At 48.8% G+C, this 21,515-nt stretch overlaps 1 protein-coding gene across 1 annotated transcript in view; it reads left to right on the top strand.

The window, feature by feature from the left end:
- Nucleotides 1–12,246: 12,246 nt before the first annotated feature.
- The window catches only part of ELAVL4 (ELAV like RNA binding protein 4), a 134,070-nt gene continuing 124,801 nt past the window's right edge, over nt 12,247–21,515 (top strand). Inside the window, exon 1 of the mRNA XM_074265986.1 lies at nt 12,247–12,319. Coding sequence (XP_074122087.1) covers nt 12,302–12,319 — 18 coding nt within the window. The 5' untranslated portion in view covers nt 12,247–12,301. The remainder of the gene's footprint in view (nt 12,320–21,515) is intronic.

Here is a 21,515-nt window from a genome sequence, read left to right as displayed (position 1 = left end):
GGTACATTCACATGCCATAACCTAGCCATTCCCTAATTAATGTGCATCCTCTCAGTTTCCAGTTCCCCGCCGTCACAAAAAAGAGCAGCTACAAACATTTTTGCACATGTGGGTCATTTTCCCTTTTTTATGATCTCTTTGGGATACAGGCCTAGTAATGGCACTGCTGGATCAAAGGATATGCACAGTTTGATAGATCTATGGGCATCGTTCTTGGATAATTTTCTAGGATGAAAAAGTCAGTCTCTATGTACCCAAAAATCACCTTTGATATTCAGGGAACGCTCAGAATCAAAGAGAAACTTCAGACTCACAGATAATAAAAGGCAACATTGACTTCAAATTAATAAGAGGCCCTTCCATTTATGGTAATAAAGGAAACATGAAAAAATGTAAAATAAAAGTTAATCTGCCCAGGACAATCAGGAGCTCATTCTCTTGGGGCTGGATGGAAATGGGCGGGGGGTGTGGAGTCTGATCTGCAGTTGAAGAATCCCCTTTCTAGCTTTCTTACGTATTTGGAGAGATGCCCCCAAAAGGAGGGTCAGCCTTGGTCTGCTGGAGCCCAGAGGGCAGAGCAGGGTAGGGGGGAAGCACAGGAAGGTTTAGACAACAGCCAAAGTGTCCCCATGGACTTTCCATGGGAAAGGGGCTGTTCTTTTGCATTAATTCTCAGGGACTGAACAGGACTAAATGTGAAGGACTGGATCTCAGGCTAACAAACATCAGAAAAAGGAAGGGGAATGATTACTTTTCAGATGGGAGGATTCAGAGAAATGGAATAGTTTGAGCTCTTGCATCTGAAGCACCATCACATAGAAAATATTGATGGATAGAACCCTATAAACCAAAGCTCTTTGGGAGAGGGGTTCTGAATAATTTTTAAGAGAATAAAAGGGGGAAAGTATCCATGCATATATTTTATAAATAAAAAGCAATAATTAAAAAAGAGAATAAAGGGGTCTTGAATCTACTAAATTTTTATAATAGCTTTTTATTTTTCAAAATACATGAAAAGATAGTTTTCAACGTTCACCTTTGTGAAACCTTGTGCTCCATATTTTTCTCCCTCTCTCACCATCTCCTCTTTTCCTTAGAGAGCAAGCAATTCAATACAGGTTAAACATGTGCAATTCTTCTAAATGTATTTCCACATTGATCATGCTGTACAAGAAAAATCAGATCAACAGGAGGAAAAATGAGAAAGAAAAAACAAGCAAGCAAACAACAGCAAGGTGAAAATACTATCTTGTGATCCACACTCAGTTCCCACAGTCCTCTCTTTGGGTGCAGATGGCTCTCTCCATCACAAATCTATTGAATTGCTTTGAATCAGTTCATTGTTGAAAAGAGGACTAAATGTGAAGGACTGGATCTCAGGCCATGCAAACATCAGAAAAATGAAAGGGAATGCTTACGTTTTAGATGGGATGTCCATCACAGTTGATCATCACATAATCTTCTTGATGTATACAATATTTTCTTGGTTCTACTCATTTCACTCAGCATCAGTTCATGTAAGTCTCTCCAGGCTTCTCTGAAATCATCCTGCTGGTCATTTCTTTCTTTTTTTTTTAATTAATTTTTATAATTATAACATTTTCTTTGACAGTACATATGCATAGGTAAATTTTTTTTTTTTACAACATTATCCCTTGTACTCCCTTCTGTTCCGAATTTTTCCCCTCCTTCCCTCCACCCCCTCCCCTAGATGGCAGGCATTCCCATACATGTTAAATGTCTTATAGTATATCCTAGGTACAATATATATGTGCAGAACCGAATTTTGTTGTTGTTGTTGTTGCAAAGGAAGGATTGTATTCAGAAGGTAAAAATAATCTGGGAAGAGAAACAAAACAAAACAAAACAACAAAACAAAACAAAAAAAAAACAATGCTCACAGTTTACACTCATTTCCCAGTGTTCCTTTTCTGGATGTAGCTGATTCTGTCCATCATTGATCAATTGGAATTGGATTAGCTCTTCTCTATGTTGAAGATGTCCACTTCCGTATCTTCAACATAAAGAAGATCCAACTCACTTCCAGTTGATCAATGATGGACAGAAACAACTACACCCAGAGAAGGAACACTGGGAAGCGAATGTAAATTGTTAGCACTACTGTCTTTCTACCCAGGTTACTTATACCTTCGGAAGCTAATACTTAATGTACAACAAGAAAATGGGATTTACACACATATATTGTATCTAGGTTATATACTGTAACACATGTAAAATGTATGGGATTGCCTGTAATCGGGGGGAGGGAGTAGAGGGAGGGAGGGGATAATTTGGAAAAATGAATACAAGGGATAATGTTATTTTAAAAAATTACTCATGCATGTGTACTGTCAAAAAATTTATAAATAAAATTTTAAAAAAAGAAGATATCCACTTCCATCAGAATACATCCTCATACAGTATCATTGTTGAAGTGTATAATGATCCCCTAGTTCTGCTCGTTTCACTCAGCATCAGTTGATGTAAGTCTCTCCAAGCCTCTCTGTATTTCTCCTGCTGGTCATTTCTTACAGAGCAATAATATTCCATAACATTCATATACCATAGTTTACCCAACCATTCTCCAATTGATGGACATCCGTTCATCTTCCAGCTTCTAGACACTATGAAAAGAGCTGCTACAAACATTTTGGCACACACAGGTCCCTTTCCCTTCTTTAGTATTTCCTTGGGATATAAGCCCAGGAGTAGCACTGCGGGGTCAAAGGGTATGCACAGTTTGATAACTTTTTGGGCATAGTTCCTGCTGGTCAATTCTTACAGAACAATAATATCCCATAACTTATTCAGCCATTCTCCAAATGATGGGCACCCACTCAGTTTCCAGTTTTTGCCACTACACAAAGGGCTGCCATAAACATTTCTGTACATATGGGTCCCTTTTCCTCCTTTAAGATCTTTTTGGGATACAGGCACAGTAGAAACACTTCTGGGTCAAAGGGTGTGCGCAGTTTGAGAGCCCTTTGGGCAGAGTTCCAAAATCTGGGCCTAATAATTCTGATAGCTTCTGAACTGAGCCATAGCAGCAAGGACACTCCAGTATTGGAAGGGACCACACAAGCTATTGGGTCCCATCTCTTCATTTTGCAGATGGGGAAATTGAGAGCCAAGAAAGTTGAAGGACTGGACCAAGATTGTGAAGGTAGTAAGAAATCAAGCCAGGTTTTAAACTCCCTCAAAATGTCTCCTGAGCGGGGGAGTCCGATACAGCATCACCAGCTAGAATGAGTCCTGCTGTTCTCACCAGTCACTTCTTCAGCATTAGCCAGGCTCTTTTCTATCCACAAATAATTACTTCTCTCATCCCTTAAGCACAAGCCATAATTGCCATGAAGCAGTTCAGACTAGTTGGAATATTTATCTTTGTAGAAAGACTAAGACATCCTCTGTTTTAAGGCTCCCCAGCTCTGACATCTCCTGTTCTGAGCCCCCTCCCAGCTCTGACATCCCCTGAACATTAACAAGGATGCTAAGGTCCCTCCCAGCTCTGTCCTCCCAAATTCTAAGGCTCCTCCAACTACAAAGGGTCTCAGAAATCATCAAGTCTAATCCCCTCATTTTATTTTATTTTAAATAATATAAATTATTTTACATATAATTTATATATAAATTTATTTTATTTTAAATAATATTTATTGGGAGTTGCTTTTATTATTAATATCTTTATAATTAAGATCATAATTATTATCATGAACTTGCTATTTCCATAATAGCAACCATGTACGTGTATGTGTGTGTGTGTGTGTGTTTGTTTGGCAAAGGCTCACACCCGCTGCTCTCTGTCCACTGTTTTCAGAGAAGTCTCTTTCCCATATATTGGGGTTTGGTCCAATTTCGTTTTGGTTTTCCATCAATCGTGCACTTTAAGGCTTTGGGCATCCTTTCCTTCTCTGTTCTTCCTTAGCCCTCCCCCCACCCCCATCCCTAACCAACAAAACACTTAAAAAAACAACCAGCAAACCAAAAGAGAGCCGCCAGTTGAAACAAAGTTGACCCCAAAGCCCTGAGTGGGTCATAGGGAGAAAGGGAGAGGTCAGCCTTCCCCAGGCTCTGGGTGGGAATTGATTTTTTTTCTAAGCCACCAGGTGAGTTAATTCCCTTGTTTTACAGAGGAGGAAACTAAGGCCCAAAGAAATGGAAATAACATGTCCAGGATCACACAACTAGTACATAGGAGAGCCAGAATTCGAACTCATCTCTCTTTCCAAATCCATTGATCTTTCCTAGTAACTCTCAGAGAAAACCTTTATTATAGCAAAAGGTTTATATAAATACAAAGGGGAAGGAGTGGGCACTTAAGAAATAAGAGAAAGGCAGAAAGAGGTGAAATGACTCGCCAGAGAGCACACAACTCGAGAGCCTCAGAGGTTGGATTTGAACTCGGCCTTTTGAGCTCCAGGCTCCGCCACCTCAACTCTCTTTGGAACAAGGGAGAAAACCCTTTGTGTGGCCCCCGAGGGCAGAGGCTGAGAGGTTGGCAGTGCTGGTGTGGAGATGCCCAAGTGGGGACAGGCTATGACGCTGGGCTCTCTGGGCCCCTTCCAGCTCTCAACATTTGGGCTTCTATGAGATTTCTCCCAGGGTCAGAACCCTTCTCAAGACAAACGGAGGAGACCTGACGAGAATCTTCTCTTCTGAATTTCTGTTTGGGCACGGGAGCCTTGACCCTGGAAATCCCCCCTCAGCTGTCCCAGAACTCCTCAAGGGCACCCAATGTGGAGAGCTGGGAGGAAACCTAGAAAAGGGAACGTCAGAGCTGGGAGGGAGCTTAGAACAGGGAAATGTTAGGGCTGGGGAGGAGCTTAAAACAGGGGAGATCAAGATTGGGGGGGCTTTAGAACAGGAATTAAATATCCTAGCTGGGAGTGGTAATGTCAGGACTGGGAAGAGCCTCAGAACAGGGATAAATAACAGATCTAGGCGGGGGTTTAGAAGAAGGGATGTCAGAGAAAGAAGTGACTTTAATAGGTCAACTTCTACTTTTATAGAGGAAAAGACAAAGAAAGGTCCAGAGATTAAGTGGGTAGACTCAAATCCTACAGCTTGTAAGGAGCACAGTCGGAGTATTATTACCATTATAACTTCAATTCTTGCTGAATTCTGGACCTTAAGCTAATTAATTAAGAAATGGAGAGCCCGAGATTTCAGTAATGAGGCTTTAGCAGCCCGCTGGTGGCCCCAGCTCTCTGCCTCTGGTGCTCAGGGGACCGCAGAGATGCTCTTGATGGGTTGGTCCCAACAGGCAGCAGCAGGGCAGGTGGGAGGTGCCCCCAACAAATCAGCTGCTCAGGTGGAGCCAGCCCTACAAACAAAGACTCGCAGGTGCCATTATAATTAGCAGGCACAAAGAGCAAGTGAGTCCTTTATGAAGAGGGGCCTTTATGTGAAATCAATCCCTGCCCCAGAGCCTGGAAAGTGCCTTCTCGCCGAGAAAGGTAAGCGACCGTCTTCTCCCCATTCTCTTTTGTTCTGTGACATTAAGGGGGAGAGGGTCTCCCACTCCTCTGCCCCCCCTCCACCGCTCCCTGACAATAATGAGACTTAAGTACTTCCTGGGCAATCGGACACAGGGCCAGATGTCAGGACAGGGGCTGCTGGAGCAAGGCACCTGTTTCCACAGCGGTCCCTGAGTGCGGTCCTTCCAGCCCCACCACATGGTTCCTGAATTCTGGCATTTGTGGGAGAGCCCCCACGGCGCGGACATTCAGGTTTCAGTTCAGTGCAGGTGATCCCAGAAAGATCCTGGGGCATCTTGCCCTACAGAATGCTAGGTCTGCCGACTGAGCTCCTGGAGGGGGGGGAGCAAAGTAACTTCACCGCTCCCGGTCCATCTGTAAGAGGAGCAGGGCGGACAGGGTGGACAGAACAGCCACAAGGGACCACCCAGCTTTATCTCTAGGTACTTCTGCCTTTTTTCCCAAGTCATACTCTTGAGGGTGAAAGACACCCCAACAATGTTAGGGTCCCTGGTCAGTGTCGCAGATATGGAGAAAGAATTTGCAAACTCACTTTGTCTCCAAGTTTAATGGGCAAAAGATTTATTACCCTGACAATGGGGGGGGAGGGTGCGGGGGGGGGGGGGGGGGAACAACTAGCAAAGAACCAGGAGGGAGAAGATAAATTTATAGGAAAAGGATAGAGAGATCAGGTGTTTCATGTCCCTGATTGGCTAATTTTATGGCTTAGCGGTTAGATGGAGAATTGAGGAATAGCCTCGCATGCACCTCTTGAATTTTATGGCTCAGTCTGGTATGCTCACTATTGTCCCAGAAATTTTGTTATCTGGCAGCCTGGCACTACAAAACTCCCCAGGTGGGGGGAGGGGGAGAGCTTAGGGTGACTGCCACGTGTCCCCTAAAAGCTGCATCCCATCCATACCTTGGCACACTATGTCCCCAACCCTCAGGGGAAGGGTTGAAACAGGGAAATTGGAAAGACAGATTCAGGCTGGATGCCCAGTACCATCACCTAACACGCACTGTTGTCTGAAAGTGGGACGGGCTGCTCGGGCAGCTGGTAAACTTCCCAGCGCCAGTTAAGCCAACGCTGGATGACCATTCACTGAGATTGCTCTAGGAGAGATTCATCTGACAGGGTGAAGTAGACCCTTTCAAGGGTCCCTCTGATTCTTCAAGTCCAACAGTGGAAACAAGAGCGAACAGAGGCTCTTTCTGCTTGGTATGGATTTTGCTAACAATCATTGGGAGACCTCATCAACTCCAAGTGCAGATTGAAACCTCCAAGGGGGTCAAAGAAAGACATTGTAAATGGAAATCCCAAACGCTAGAGGGGTCTTTGCTCTGAATGGAATGGAACAAAGTGGTGAGAGATGAGTAACTAGGAAAAAGCATTCATGGTTCAGGGAACATTTGCTAAGAGCCTACTGTGTGTGCAGGGTCTAGAATAAAAAATTCCTGCTGTCCAGGAATTGACAATCTAATGGCGGAAACAATGTGCAAAGAGATAGTATAGAGATAAGAATCAACTGGCAAGAGTCTCAGGGGGAAGCTCTGGGCATTAAAAAGAACAGGGAAATACTTTCTGTAGAAATTAGGATTTGGTAGGAACCTGGAGGAAGAGGGAGAATACAAGAGGTGTTTTGAGGAGGGAGAGAATTCCAGGTCTGGGGGATGGTCGGTGAAAATGACAAGAAGTGGATGGAGTGTCCTGCTGAGGGTACAACATGGAGGCTGGGGTCACCGAATCATGGAGGACATAGAGCAGGGACGGACAATGTTTTTTTTTGTTGTTGTTGTTTTGTTTTGTTTTGTTTCTGCCAAGAGCCATTTGAATATTTATAACATTATTCTGGGGCCATACAAAATCATCAACTTAGAGAACTCAAGCAGTGGGAGGTTGTTTTACCTACGGTTCAGCTCATCATTGTCTGTGGTTGCCTTGGCAAATGATTTCATGGGCTTTAACAAGGCTGTTCCCCATTCCTGACCAGGAGAAAACTTGAAAGGCAGGAGGGGGCCAGCTTCTGAGGGTCCTTGAATGCTCAACAATATTTTATATTTGGTTCTATAGGTAAGAGGGAGGCACAGGAGGTTATTGAGGGGATGGCTCAGACCTGTCTCTGGTCACTTTGGGATTTAGTCATATAATATATGTTCTCACAGTACACAAAATGTCTGAGCTGAGAAAGGTTCAAAACATAGAATGTCAAAGCTGGGAAGGATCTTAGAATGTGGGTTATCAGAGCTGGGGGAGACATTAGAACCTGGAATGTTAGAACTGGGAGGAACTTAGAAGACTTAGAATATAAAATGCTAGACCTGGGAGAGTCTTTAGAACAAGGAGTGCTAGATCTGGGAGGGTATCTTAAAACAGACAGCACCAGAGTTAGAAGAGGACCTTAGAACAGAGAATGTTAGAGTCAAGAGGAAACCTTGGACATAGAACAGAGAATGCCAAAGCTAGAATGGATAATCAAACACAGATCTTGAAATAATTTTAGATTTTGGGAGACCTTGGAGATATTCTCACTTCTTTCCTTTATTTAGAGATAAACACTGAGGCTCAAAGTAAGGAAGGGGCTTGCCAAGGTCCCATAAGTTCCATTTTGGCAGCTAACTCCTCAGTATTCTGAATCTCAATCATCATTTCCCCATAGAAAATTGTTTCTCCCCGCAAAAGTCTTAGAAGAATGATCTTTCTATTATATGTAAACCTTCTGAGTATGCATTATTGGCAATTATTCTTTTTTTAAACTCCATAGTATTTAAAAGTATGAATGTCCTAAAAAGTCAGTTTATTTCTATGAACAGTACCTTTTCTTCCAAAACTTAACTTTCTAAAATATATCCTTATCTATAAAACTCCTAATTTTCTCAAGTTCTTCCAACATTGTCTCAATGTTCTGGTACATTTTGGCTACTGCTGACATTTTCATGGGAAAAGAGAGGTAGGTTTGAAATGAAAGTTTCAAAGATCAGGAGCCAGCAGGGGCTCAACAGTAAGACTAATTTCCTTATTTGACAAAAGAGGAAAATGAGTCAGAGAGGGATTTGTTCTGGCTGCCACTGCAGAACTTCCAACTCTGGTGTTCCATCCCCTGCTTGGTGGATTGTATGGATTGTGGGCAAAGAGGATGTATGAGTACTGTCTGTTCAAAAGCCCTTAACAAGGGCAGACTAACAAAAAAAAAAAGGGAATTTTGCATGGTAGGAAATGTAAGAGACTTAGGATCAGGAAGACAAGGGAGGTTAAATCCCATATCTGGCATTTTCTAGCTCAGTAATCCTGCACAAGTCATTTCACTCTCTGAGGTTTCATGTCATTGATCCGGTAAAATGGGGATTGCAGTACCTATGGTACCGACTTCACGGGTTGTAAGGCTCCAGTGAGATACTTTTACAGAAGTCTTTGTCAACTTTGAAAGTGCTAGGAAAACATTTGCTGTTCTTGACACAGGGATCAGGGAGGCGCTGACCTCCATTACTGTCATCCAAAGCGGTTTCCTTTACTTGAAAAATCCACTCTAGATTCCAATCAATAAGAAAACATGGGCTCTATTCCCCCTTCCTAATCACTTTCCTGAGTTCCTCACTCTTTCTGTGCTGGGGTCTTCCATCCTAAAAGTGTAAATGGGTCCTTTGTGGTGATCCTGAATCGGGGGACAAGGTGTGAACACAGCAGAGGAGAGGATCCAGGATGCAAGAACGGCCTGGCCCTGATTTGTACGAGACTGGAACCTGAAGTCAGGAAGGCCTGGTTCAAATGACATCTTTAACATTTACTCACAGGATGAGAACAGGGACTTATTTTCCTTTGCATATGCAAGGCTTAATACACGGCCTTGCACATGGTAAGCAGTTAATAAATGCTTGCTGATTGATTGATTGACTTTGGGGATCCTACTATTTATGGTGCTTACCTCATAAGGTTGTCATTTACATCAAGCAGGATGGTGTGTGTAATACAATTGGCAAACTCAAAAGAATTATGGAAATGTCAGCTTTATTCACTGTCTTTAAAGTAGATTATTTCCCAAACTATTGTCTGTTTAATTCAATTTGACAAATAATTGTCATCTATGTTAAGAAGAGGGACATATGATATATGTTATAGGATAACAATGTAAAATATATATGTTTTTGGAGACTGGAGTTTTCCACTGAATCAAGTTTGCCAACTTTTGTCTCATGAACAAAGGTTTCCTGGAGTCTCGATGCCAGGAAAGGATGATATTTGGAGGGGTCTAGAACCTCAAAAGGTGACAAGAATAACTAGGGTCTGGCAGGGTTTAGACAGCACTTTTCATTTGTAAAATGAAAGAAGAGGAAAAGGAAGAAGAAAAGAAGGAAGAGGAAGAGAAGATAGGAAGAAGAGGAGAAAAAGGAAGAGAAAAGGAGAAAGGAAGAGAAAGAAAAAAGGACAAAAAGAAGGAAGAAAGGATGTAGAGGAAAAAGAAAAAGGAGAAAGGAGGAAGAGAAAGAAAGGAGAAAAGGAGGAAGGAGGAAGAGAAAGAAGAGAAAGGAGGAAGAATAAGAAAAGGGAAAAGGGGAAAGGAGGAAGAGAAAGAAGAAAAGGAGAAAAGGATGAAGGAAGAAGAGAAAAAAGAAAAGAAGAGAAGAGGACGAATAAGGAAAAAAGGAGAAAGGAAGAGAAAGAAGAAAAGGAGAAGAGGGAAAAGGAGGAAGAGAAGGTAGAAAAGGAGGAAAAAGAGAAGGAAGAGGATTTTAGATTTTGTGCTGGAAGAGACCACCCCTTCTCATTTTACAAACGAGGAAATTCAGCCTGGGGGTTGGCTTTTTCAGTCCTGTGTGCCTCTTTGTGACCCCATTCGGTTTTTTCTTAGCAAAGATACAGGAGTGGTGGGCCATTTTATAGAAGAGGAAACTGAGGCACACAAGGTTAAAGATGACTTCCCTGAGGTCACCCAGCGTGTGTTGGAGGCCAGAACTCATCTTCACCAGTTCCCGACTCCAGGCACCGCACCCCAGGCGTTGCTGTCTAGCAGCCCTTAGAGGGGTGGAATAGATGGACTCGGCTCAATTTATTTTAATTTTGTCCTTACCACGTGTGAGGGGCCCTGAGAGGGACGTGCCAGACACATGGAAAAGTACCATAAAACGTGGGAGATGCTGCGAAGGAGGGAGCCAGGCTAGCAGCCCTAGGAACACTTGAGGGAAGACAGAACACTTTTAGCTGGCCCGAAAGGGCCGGAGATCCAGCGGGGCTTCTTGGAGGAGGAGGCTTCTGAGAAAGAAGAGCCAAGGATGGCGGCCCGGGAGCCTCCATAAAAGCCTGGAGGACTCGATGGCGGGAATGGAGAGGGAAGGCGGAGCCAGGCCGTGCAGGGTCCACACACAGAGCCCGGGAGAAGGGCCTGGGGGGAGGGCCTGGGATCAGAGCTTTGGCTCTGCCCTGAACTTCCCAGGATGGGGGGGAACCTGGAGTACGCGTCCCACAGGGATCCCAAGAGCCGAAGCACCGCGTCCAGTCTCCCAGCGTTAAACTAAATGAGTGGTGGGTGGGACCACGGGCCCCTTCTAGCTGCCACCCAAGTCCTGATTGGAGGTCTGGGCTTTCGGAATGTCCCCCGTGGACGGTGGCCCTCAGAGTGGCGAGGAGGGCGGAGGTGAAGAGAGCCGGCGGAGGGGGGAAGGTGGCAAGGCGGTGGCTGAGTGGAGATGGGCGTGGGGGAGGGGACGGAGGCCGAGGAGGGGGAGGGGACGGAGGCAGAGGAGGGGCAGTCGAGAAGGCTCCGAAGGCTTCCGTCCGGGGCGACTGAGGAGGCTGGTCGTGCGGTGGGCACCAGTGGGCAAGAAAAGCACCTCCGGCGTGGGAGCCAGGACCTGGGCGTCCCGTGGGATGTCCCCGAAGAGCCAGACGCCCGGCAGGCAGGTGGGGACGGGAGGGCTGTCTGTATGATCGGGCAGACATCTGTGCAGGGACGATAATTGAGCCCAGGGGAGCCGTGAGATCACCGCGCAGAGCGCCCAGGCAGAGCCCCCTCCCCAACCCCCGCGGGGAAGGAGGCCGGGGCGGCGGATCGGAGAAGGCGAGGGGGAGCCAGGGCGCGCGGCCGGGCGCCCGGCGGGGAGTGAGGGGCTGAGCCCGTCCCAGGCCGGCCCGGGGCCGGGGATGGGGCGTGCGGGCAGTTTGGACCCGGCCCGAGGCGGGGGCTGGGCCCGTGAGCGGGGAACTTTGACGCGGGAGGCGGGAGATCCGAGCTGGGGTCTGGCTCCCGCAGCTCCTGCCAGGTGAGCGCAGGTAATCGTGCTCTTTTCAGGCGCCTCAGTTTCCCCCTCGGCCAGTAGCTCCGGCCATCCCCCTCCGCGGAGTCCCTACGGAGGCCGAGCGTGGAGCGGGGGGCTCAGGAGAGCTCGGAAGGGTGGGAGCCGGGCCCCACCTGTGACCCGGGGGGCAGAGGTCACGGCCCCCTCCGGCCGGCGGTGGAGGCTGGAGCCCTGAGGCGTGCGCGCCCGAAGCGCTGCGCTCCTGCTAAGGCTCCCGGCCCCCGGGGGAGGGCGCCACGTGGCCCGCCGCTGCCCGGGCTGCACGTGCGAGGCTTCGCGGAGGGGGCGGGGGCCCGGCTCCCTTCGAACGCTGTGTCGCAGTTCTGCATCCGCTCGGCTCCCGGGAACGTTCCATTGGCTGGTGCGCGCGCTGCCCCGCGCTGGCTCGGGCTGGGGCTCGGGCTCGGGCTCAGGCACCGGCACCGGCACCGGCTCCGGCTCCGGCTCCGGCTCCGGCTCCGGCTCCGGCTCCGGCTCGTCTTCCGCCCCCTCCCCTCGCGGGCCCCGCCACCACCGCTGCAGCTGCAGAGAAGATGCGCCTGAAGAACCGGGTAATGGACGGGGCGGGCGGGGCACGGAACCGGGGACGCCGCGACCCACTCGGGGACTCAGCCCCCCTCCCCATCTCTGTCGGGCCGGAGTTTCCCCCCACTCTCGCCTCCGTGAGCGGGGAGGGGGAGGGGTGGAGCTGCGGCCGAGGGGGTTCCGAACGCCGGTTGCACGTGGGCCATCCCGAGCTCGGCCTCGATGCTGCCCCGAGGGCTCTTTGCTTCCTGCCCGCCCTTGTGCTGAGGGGACGGCCAGTGTCGTGGACTTGGGGGAACTTAAGCGATCCCTGGTGCTTGTGGGACTTGGAGCCGCGAGTTTCCTCCCCAAAGGTCCATTTCTTTCCTGGCAGTGTGACCTCGGGCCAGTAAATTTCCTCTTTCTGTACCTCAGTTTCCCCTGTCAGAGGGAGTATTCTAGAACCTTCTAGTTCCCATGAAGCATGAATCCTGCCTGCTCGGTTTCCGCCCCCCCCCTTCATCTGTGCCCTTGTTTGGGGAGTAAAAACGCTTTTATTCTTTGGGGAGCCTCGCCCCGGCTGTGGGTTAACTCCCTGTGGCGCCGAGCAGTCCTGGCAGGGTGGGGGGCCGGGGGCGGCCGTCGTCCTGGCTCCCTGCGGGGAGTCCCACGACACGGAGTCCCGGGGTGGCTCCTCCCTAATTTCAGTAATAATGCTGAGCCCTTCCCCCAGGGATGGAAAGGGGGAGGGAGAGGAGACCCCTTTTTTCTGGTGCTTCCTGTAAGTGCTGCCTGCGCTGGGCTCTTTCTTTAGGGGAGAAAATGGTGAGGGAGGGGCCCGGGGGCAAGGCCGGCAGGCTTCTGGGGGTTGGGGTCATCCCCCTTGTGACTCATCCTGCCTTCTTAGTATTTACAAGCTTGCCACACTGAAGTCTTGCCGGCCTGTTAGATTGGAAGTTTCTCGAGGGCAGGGAGGAGCGGCTCCTTTGTTTTGCCGGAACTGAACCCTGGGACTTGACTCCCAGAAGCCTTTGCTGTCTATTAGGCTGGGTCACTGTTTACCAAGCAGGCTATTTTAGTTACTGAGAGAGTGGAAAGCTCTTCCTCCCCCACCCTCCCCAAGACAGGCAGCCCTGCCCCCTCCCTGGATGTGAACCCCTGAAGTTGTAGGGATCCCCACCCTCTATGGGAGGGGAGGGGGCTTGATGGAGTGGCTAAGGGAGCTGGCTACCAGGGGCGGAGAGGCGTTGGGGGCCTGTGGGGCAGCCCTTGAAGGGTGGTTCCCAGCCACGTTTTCTGCTCAGCCTCCCTCTAGTGTCTCTTGTTTCTTAAATCCAGATGGACCCGCAGCCAGCACCAGCCGCTCCACCAAAGAGGGCACAGTTGGAACACTAACTTTTTAAAGATAAAGTCGCATTTTTGTTTTTCAAATAGTGATTATCGGTTCTCTTTCCATGGGCTTAAGAAATTGGAAATGAATCTACTTGGTCCGAGGGAGCTCCTAGTCTTCCTCCTGGAATTTCTAGCTGAAATAAAAGTTTTTCTTGGGGTTTGTGGAGGAAGGAAAAAGGGAAATTGATAGATTCAGGTTCTTATCTGGAAATCCCCTTCTGCCAGCAGGGAACTAAAACCTACTGGTCCAAGGGCGATCATGGAGGAAATGAGGAAGCCGGGCTTCCTGCCTCATCTGATCCTTCCCACTTTACAAGCGGTCTCTGAAGTTTGGTACAGCGAGTCAGGAGGATTCGAGTTTTAATCCTGCCTCGGACCCTTTATTAGCATCTGGCAGATCTTTTCATCAAGGTTAGCCTCAATTTTCTCATCTACAAAATGGAAACAATAACAGTACCTTTATCCCAGGCTTGTGATGAGGATCCCGTAAAATAATGTATGTAAAGTGTTGTGCAAACCTGAAAGCCAGTGCTAGCTAGCTATTACTGCTGTTATTTGTTGTTGTTATGGGGATTATTTTCATTCCCGATGTCATAATCTGAACACAGACCTGATGTTATTTCTTACCTGAATTATAATTATAGTCTTGCTTTTTGTTTTTGCATCCCTACCATGGCCTTTAGTATAGTGTCTGGCACATAGTAGGAATTTGCTAAATGCTTATTGATGGATGTGGTGGGTGTTTAATAATTATTTATTGATTGCCCTGTTTCATTTCTATTTCTGCCTGCCCATAGGCACTTAATAAATGCTTATTGACTGACATGGCAGGTATTTAATAATTGCTTTTTGATTGTTTCATTTCTATCTCCAGGACTTAGTACAGTGCTATCAGATAGTGGGCACTTAATAAATAATTGCTGACTGACATGGCAGGTGTTTTGTAACTGCTTGTTGATTGCTTTCTATCTCCAGGTTGTAGCACAGTTAACAGTGGGCACTTAATAAATGCTTATTGACTGACATGGCAGGTGTTTAATAATTGCTTGTTGATGGTCTATTTCCTTTCTATCTCTAGGACTTATTCCTTAGAGCCAAACTAGTTTGCCCAGTACCTTCCTATTCCCAAAAGCCATCTGTCCCTGCCCCTGGGACCCTGATTGCTGCCCCCACCCCATCTCCTCTGGGGAGAAATTAGCTAATGCACAGGATTTTGAGCTGATTGAGTGGGAAGATGTAGTCACAGAATCCCAGAAATAAAAGGAGAATTCAGGCTGAGAGGGGGCTGGCTGGCCCCGCAGCTGGTGGGGGACTCAATTTCCTCAATTATGAAATTACAGGGAGAAATGAATACCGACCCATTCAGGCTTCCTGACTCCTGGGGTGGTATTCATTTCTCCCTGTAATTTCATAGTTGAGGAAACTGAGTTCTGGAGAAGGTCAGTGACTTGTTCTCACGGGGGGTACCCACACAGCTGGTGGTCACAGGGAGTGCATTTTGGTCCCCGGGCCTGGCATGGATTCACCCGCCACCTTCCCTGCTATCTTGGGAGTACGAGGGGAGACAAGGCAGTCCCTGGCCCAGGAGATCTGAAACCTAGGGTCAACATGCAAATACATACAGAGTGCACTATTGAATGGGAAATAACAGAGGGAAGGCACTGAAATCAAGAGGGAGGCTGGAGGACCCGAGTTGGATCGGATGTATGTGGCAGTGCGCTTTTAATGTACTTCTGTGAGCGTACTGTGTAGTTGTGTAATATCTCTGGAGGCAGGAGAGCCTGAGTTCAAATCCAGTCTCTGACACTTACGAGCTGTGTGACCTTGGACAAGTCACTTCACTCTGCCTCAGTTTCCTCATCTGTAAAATGAACTGGAGGAGGAAATGGCCAATTACTCCAGTGCCTCCACCAGGAAGACCCAAAACAGGGTCAGGAAGCAGTGGACCCAACTGAGTAATGAGGACGACAAACGGAACATTTGGGCAAATCGCCCCAAGTCGTGCTGTTTCTCGGCTGTGTTCCCTTCTTTTCATTGATGAGGTTGCCATCTTCGTTCAGCTTCTCGCCTCTCCCTCGGAATAGGCCTTTTTACTTTTATAATTACAGCAAAAAAGCCGACGAGCATTTTTCTCTCTAAACGACTCTGCCCAATTGAGCAAAATAAATACCCTCCTTGGCCACGTCCAAAGATGCGTGTCCTTTGATGCCTTTAGCTCCACTCTTTCTGCCTCGGTCAGCCCTCACTTATTAAGCACCGATCAGTCCACATGCATTTATTAAACACTTAGTATGTGCTGGGCATTGTGGTGGTCACTGGGAATATAATGGTAAAAATCTAGTTCCCGCCTTCAGGGAGCTCCCATTCTAATGGGAGAAATAGCCTGTCCACAACCATGTTCGTCCTGAGTGTATGTATTCGTGGCATTCATCCCCTCCTTGCCAGGGTGGCCATCCCTAGGAAGTAGATGCCAGGATAAGTGACCTCAGCCACGGCATTCGAGATGTGGTCATTTGCCCTAACAGCTGGGGCGGTGCTGGCTGATGGAGGGCTGGGTTTTGGGGCCAGAAGTAGCCCAAGCAGCTATTGTGGCTTCAGAGGCTGCAGGGAGCACTCAGTCATCCCCAAATGGGAATCCTGCGCCGCTGCTCCCTCAGCTTTGGCCCATAGCCTTTTCAAGTTGTTTCTCCTCAGTGCACCAATGCCATGTTTGTCCTTAAGGACCTTAAGGTCGACTGCACGGCAGGGGAGACCCTGGCCCAGGACCACCAGCCTAGAGTGCCCTCCTTGGAGAAGGGGCCGTGCTCTAGGAACAAAATGGAATGCAGTGAACCCAGAGCAAAGGCCAGATGCATGGGAGTCCACTCAGATGTCCATAGGGACTGTGTGTGTCTGACCCGTGGCGGCCTTGTACTTGTCTAATCGGCCACAGTTGGGCGCACTGGAACTCGACTCTAATATGGGGATGTCGCTTTGGTTCTTCCTGAGATTGAAGGAAGCAGCTGGCATCTTCCTCCCACAGATAGCAAAGGGATCTTCCTAAAGTGTAGATCTGGTAGCATGGCCGCCCTCCCTGCAGTAAACTGCTATGGCTCCCTATTGCCTCTTTGATAAAATAGATGTTCCTGTTTGCCTTGTAAAGCGGTTCACAATCTGGGCCTGATTTGCTTTTCCAGTTTTGTTGTATGTTCTTTCCTTAACCCTGCGCTCTGGGGTTCTGGCAGACTAACCTTTCTGCTGTATTTTTCCCGCAGCACTCCCATCTCCCACCTCCAAGCCTTTGTACTGACCCTTAGCCCTCCTGCAAAGCATAGACTTCCCACAGCGCAAGCAGGAAAGCTTAATGGCCCTTCTCCAGTCGACACAAGTCTGAAAAGCCCTTTCCTGGCAAATGGGGAACGTTTCTTTTTTTTGTGAATATTCACGTCTCTGAGGGGAAGGAAGTAGGAAGTGCCTTATGGGGTATCCGGGTAGCCTGGATCCTTTTCCTGAGCTGGTTCCCCCTTTATGCCACCCCTGACTTGGCATGGATTCATGCCCCCTTCCCTTCCATCTGCATCCTTCTGTTGGCATTGTTGTTAGTCAACCAGAGGTGAAGCATATATTAAGTGCCTACTATGTGCCAGGCACTGAGCTAAGTCTGGGGGTACAAAAAGAGGCAAAACAGCCCCTGTTCTCAAAGAATTTGCTATAGGCTGAAGAGGGAAATAATAAATCAATCAAACAAAAAGCATTTTTGAAACCCTGAAGGAGTTCACAGTCTGTCAACAATCAGGAAGCACTTATTAAGTGCCTACTCTGTTTCAGGACCCAAAGTACTAAGTGCTGAGGATGCAAAAAGAGGCAGAAGACTTCTTCCCTCAATCTTGCAGTCCAGTAAGGGAGGTACCCTGGAAACACCCGTGTGTGCTGGATAAGCATGAGTGCTCCATGCTGGATAAGTCGGAGGTAATCAGCACAGGGGAGGGTCTGGAGTTGAGGAGGACTGAGAGAGTCCAGCAGGTATCATGCGCAGGGAGCTGAGCATCGTGGTCACCAGGGGTGGCCTGCCAGCCTCCTCTGCCCAGCAGGAGCTCTGAGCCCACCAGCCAAGCCCTTCCAAGCCTCGGACCTCTGCAGTTGTAGAACAAGGGCAGCTGGGGGGCTGTTCTAGAGCTCTCCAGGCTGCTGAGCTTCTATCTCACAACTATGGTGGAGTAGGAGTGCACCTGCTGTGAGCCCATTTTACAGATGACGACTGGGCTGGTGACGGGGCACCAGTGCTGAGTACAAAAAGTCAAGGGCTCCTGTGAATTCCCCATGCTTCTTTCTGGGACATCCCTTCCCCAGCCAGATGGGGACTGTACCTCCCATACTCCTGACACTAAAAGCAGGACCTGGGCCTGGCCAGTGTTGAATGAGGGAGGGTGGGAGTGTGCGCATGTGCAGTTTAATTTCTCTTTGTGAATGTTTTATTTTAGTTTGGACCCTAAAGACAGCATAACTTTAAAAATCCTTTTATTTGCTGCTGGTAAATAAGTGAGAAGCAGTTTGGGGGCTCTGTGACCATACTTTCTGGCGGTAGCAGGGCTTTGCCTCCACAGTGGTTCAACGCTGCTTTTGCTCAGCCTGACCCTTCCCCCTGTTGGCTTCAAGGCCGTGGCCTCAGTGTCTCCTCAGTGACGCCCCTGTGGACAGAGCGCCATTTTATCACCTTACCCTGGCAGCCATGTTTGTGGTTTTCAAAAGCTGCAATGCCTCTTGGTACCCTGTGGTTCTTGTTCTGTGCATTTAGTCAGCATTAAGGTCTGCGTATGTGCTAGGTGCTGGGGAGACAAAGAAAGGTGCCAGAAGCAAGATTCTGCATAGGAGTCCCCGCATCCAGAGGATCCAGGGTAACCACAATCCAGCCTAACCCCCGCCTTTTCCCACAGGCCCAGTAAGGCTCATCCATGACACCTGCAGGCAGGGGGACCCCTACCCCCTTGAGAGCAGTCATTTCAGTTGGATTTTCTTGGCAGAGAGAGATATGCTCTGCTGCTTCCTTTTCCTGCTCATTTTACGGTGAGAAAATTGAGGCACACAGGGTTAAGGGACCTGCCCGGGATCATGCACCTGAAGTCAGGTTAGAACTCGGGATTTCTTGCCTCCAGACCCAGCGCCCTACCCATGGGACCTCCCAGCCCCCATCCTTAGACAGATCTTCCTTGCAGAGAGTCAAGCTGAGATTGGCCTCTTAGTAGCTGCTTCCCCCCACAACTCCCCATTTTGGTCTCCTGCACTGAGCAGAACCCAGCTTCCCCTCCCCCTCCTGCCTCCTCCAGACCCCTCTGCTGGACCTCGGCATCCTGGCCAACTTGTCCCCAAAATCTCCGGCTGGAGGGTCTGGCTGTGCATGCCCTGCCCGCGCTGTCTGAGGGGAGCCGACCGGGCTTTGGAGGCGGGTGCTGCCAGAGCCAGGGCTTGGAGCAATCCCGTTCCTGTGATTCCGTTTTCTTGGCCTGGAACAAGTATATGTATTGACAGGTGACAAATCACGTGCCGTGAAGCCCCACGGAGGCTGAAGCCGTCTCTTTGCCCGTTTATGGCTTTTATGCAAGTTTGGAGAAGCCATAGCTTACTTGTTCTGGGAGCCAGGCACCAGAAAGGGGCTGCAAAGCAGTCCTTCTTTGTCTTTTGCTGTTTTCAGGGAGGGAACAAAGTGTGAATTTGGGGCCAGAAGACCTGGCTTTGAATCCCCAACTTGTACCCTATTAACTTTGGCTTTGGGTTAGTCACGCTGTAGCTGCAGGTCTCAGTTTACCTTTCTGTAAGATGAGTGGACTGCAAGAGAGGAACTGGTGGTGGCTAAATTCTCTTTAGAGACTTCCTTGGGCCCTTAAAACTATCCAAGAGCCCCAGGAGCCCTGGACCAGCACGTTGGGCTCTGACCAGTTTTAAAAGAGAGCGCATTGTGACCCAAGTGACTGCTCGTCACTTCTTTCTCCCTGATTCTCTTAACTTTCCCTCCTTCCCTTCTTACTTCCTTTTCTCCCTCCCTCCTTCCTTCCCTTTCTTCCTTCCTTCCTTTTCTTCCTTCTTTCACTCCTTTTCTTCCTTTCCTTCCCCCTTCCTCCCCTCTCTCCATTTCTTTCTCTTTTTTCTCCCTCCTTTCATTTTCTCTTTCTTTCTCTTCCTCCCTCCCTGCCTTCTTTCTTTCAATCTTTCCCCACTTTTTCCTTTTCTCTTTCCTTTCTTCTCTTCTTCCCTGTTTTTTTTCCCTTTTTCCCCTTTTGTCTCTTTCCCTTTCCTTTCCATACCTTTTCTTTTCCCCTCCACCCGTTGCCATGAGCTTCAGATCCGAGCCATCTTGGATCTGAACCAGCACCAGTTCTGTTCCCTGCCCCATGCAGGGCAAGTCATATGTCACAGGGAGGCTGTTGTATCTGTGGGCCCCTCAGTTTCCTTTTCTGTAGAAGTTCAAAGCTTCTTCTTGCCTTCTTCCCTCTGCGTTCTCCCCAGGGATCCCACGATGCCACCTCCTTGCTCTTCTGCCCCCCATAGATGGAACTTTATAATTTCCTCTCTTTTGTGTGAGACTGAAATGCACACTGACAGTGGGGGGACAAAGCTTGTGGGGTCAGTGAGCCCGCGGGAGCCCAGAAAGTACTTGGAGGAAGGATTCTGAGCAGAATGATTGAATGGGCTTCCAGCTCCAGTCTGCCTAGAGGAAGCTGTGTGAGCTCCTGGACATTGTTCTGAGGGCTTGGGTTGTTGCAAGGATTTGGTCTGAAATGATGGCCCAGTGGATTGGGGCGACATGATGGGTTGGGATGCCATGGCGGGTCGGGATGTCGTGACAGGTTGGGGTCCCACGAGGCTTCAGGATGTCATGACGGCCTCCCTGACTGATCCATGAAAAGGACCCTCCATCTCCCACCTCTGCATGCCTGTGGTTCCCGCCAGCACTCTCCCCCCCCCCCCAAATTCTGCCTGCTTCGAGTCCCCACAAAGCTGGTCCAGAAGCTTTTCCTAGAGTGCCGTCCCTCTGTCAGCTGTGCTGCACGTGGTGCTCTGAATGTGTCCGTTGCTTGTGGTTTCCCTATTGGATTGTAAACTCCAGGCAGGGACTGTCTTTTCCTTCCCCCCCCCCCAATATCCCCAGTGCTGAGCACAGTGTCTGGCACACAGTAGGTGCTTAATGAATGTTTACTGACTGGCTGGCTGAAGTTCCTTCCTAGAAAGTCCATTTGGAAGGAGTGGGAGGCTCTACAGCTAATGGTTTGTGCATCTGCACCACTGGAGCACAGGAACGGGACGGAACTTCCCCTTTCGCAGATGGAGAAACTGAGGCCCTGAGATGCAAAGGGCTTAACTGCTCTGTCCCGTTGGATGTAGGAGGCAGTGTCTGTTTCCTGACCGTCCTCGGCATGTCATGGGGAGCACTTTTGGGATAGAGCGGATGGGCTCATGGAGGGAGGGGCACACCCTTCACCCTGTGACCTCACCCAGCCTCAGTTTCTGCTTCTGGCCACTGAGCTTCATGGACCTGGTGTTTTCACAAGTCAGTGAAAGCTTGAGCTAAAAGCTGCTGGGGGGGGGGGGGGCAGAGATGTGGGGGAGGGGTATTAGTGGGGCCCTAGAGCTGGGAAGGGGACAGGTATGGCAGTGTCCTTGGTCACCAGGAGAGGAAGGAGCATTTATTAAGCTCTTCTGTGTGCCAGCATTTTGTAATAGCTCTTCTCTCCTTTGACTCCCGTCTCCCTGGGAATTCTGTTGTCATCTCTGTTTTTACATATGAGGATACTGAGGCAGATGGCAGCTCACCCAGATAGGGAGTCGAGATTGACTCAAACCCAAGTTTCCTGATTTTTTTTTGTCCAGCACTTTTTC

Source organism: Sminthopsis crassicaudata, chromosome 4 (assembly GCF_048593235.1).
Source record: "Sminthopsis crassicaudata isolate SCR6 chromosome 4, ASM4859323v1, whole genome shotgun sequence".
In the NCBI taxonomy this organism is placed as follows: Eukaryota; Metazoa; Chordata; class Mammalia; order Dasyuromorphia; family Dasyuridae; genus Sminthopsis; species Sminthopsis crassicaudata.
Note: the sequence above shows the minus strand (reverse complement) of the source record. Positions and strands in the feature narration are given on the sequence as shown.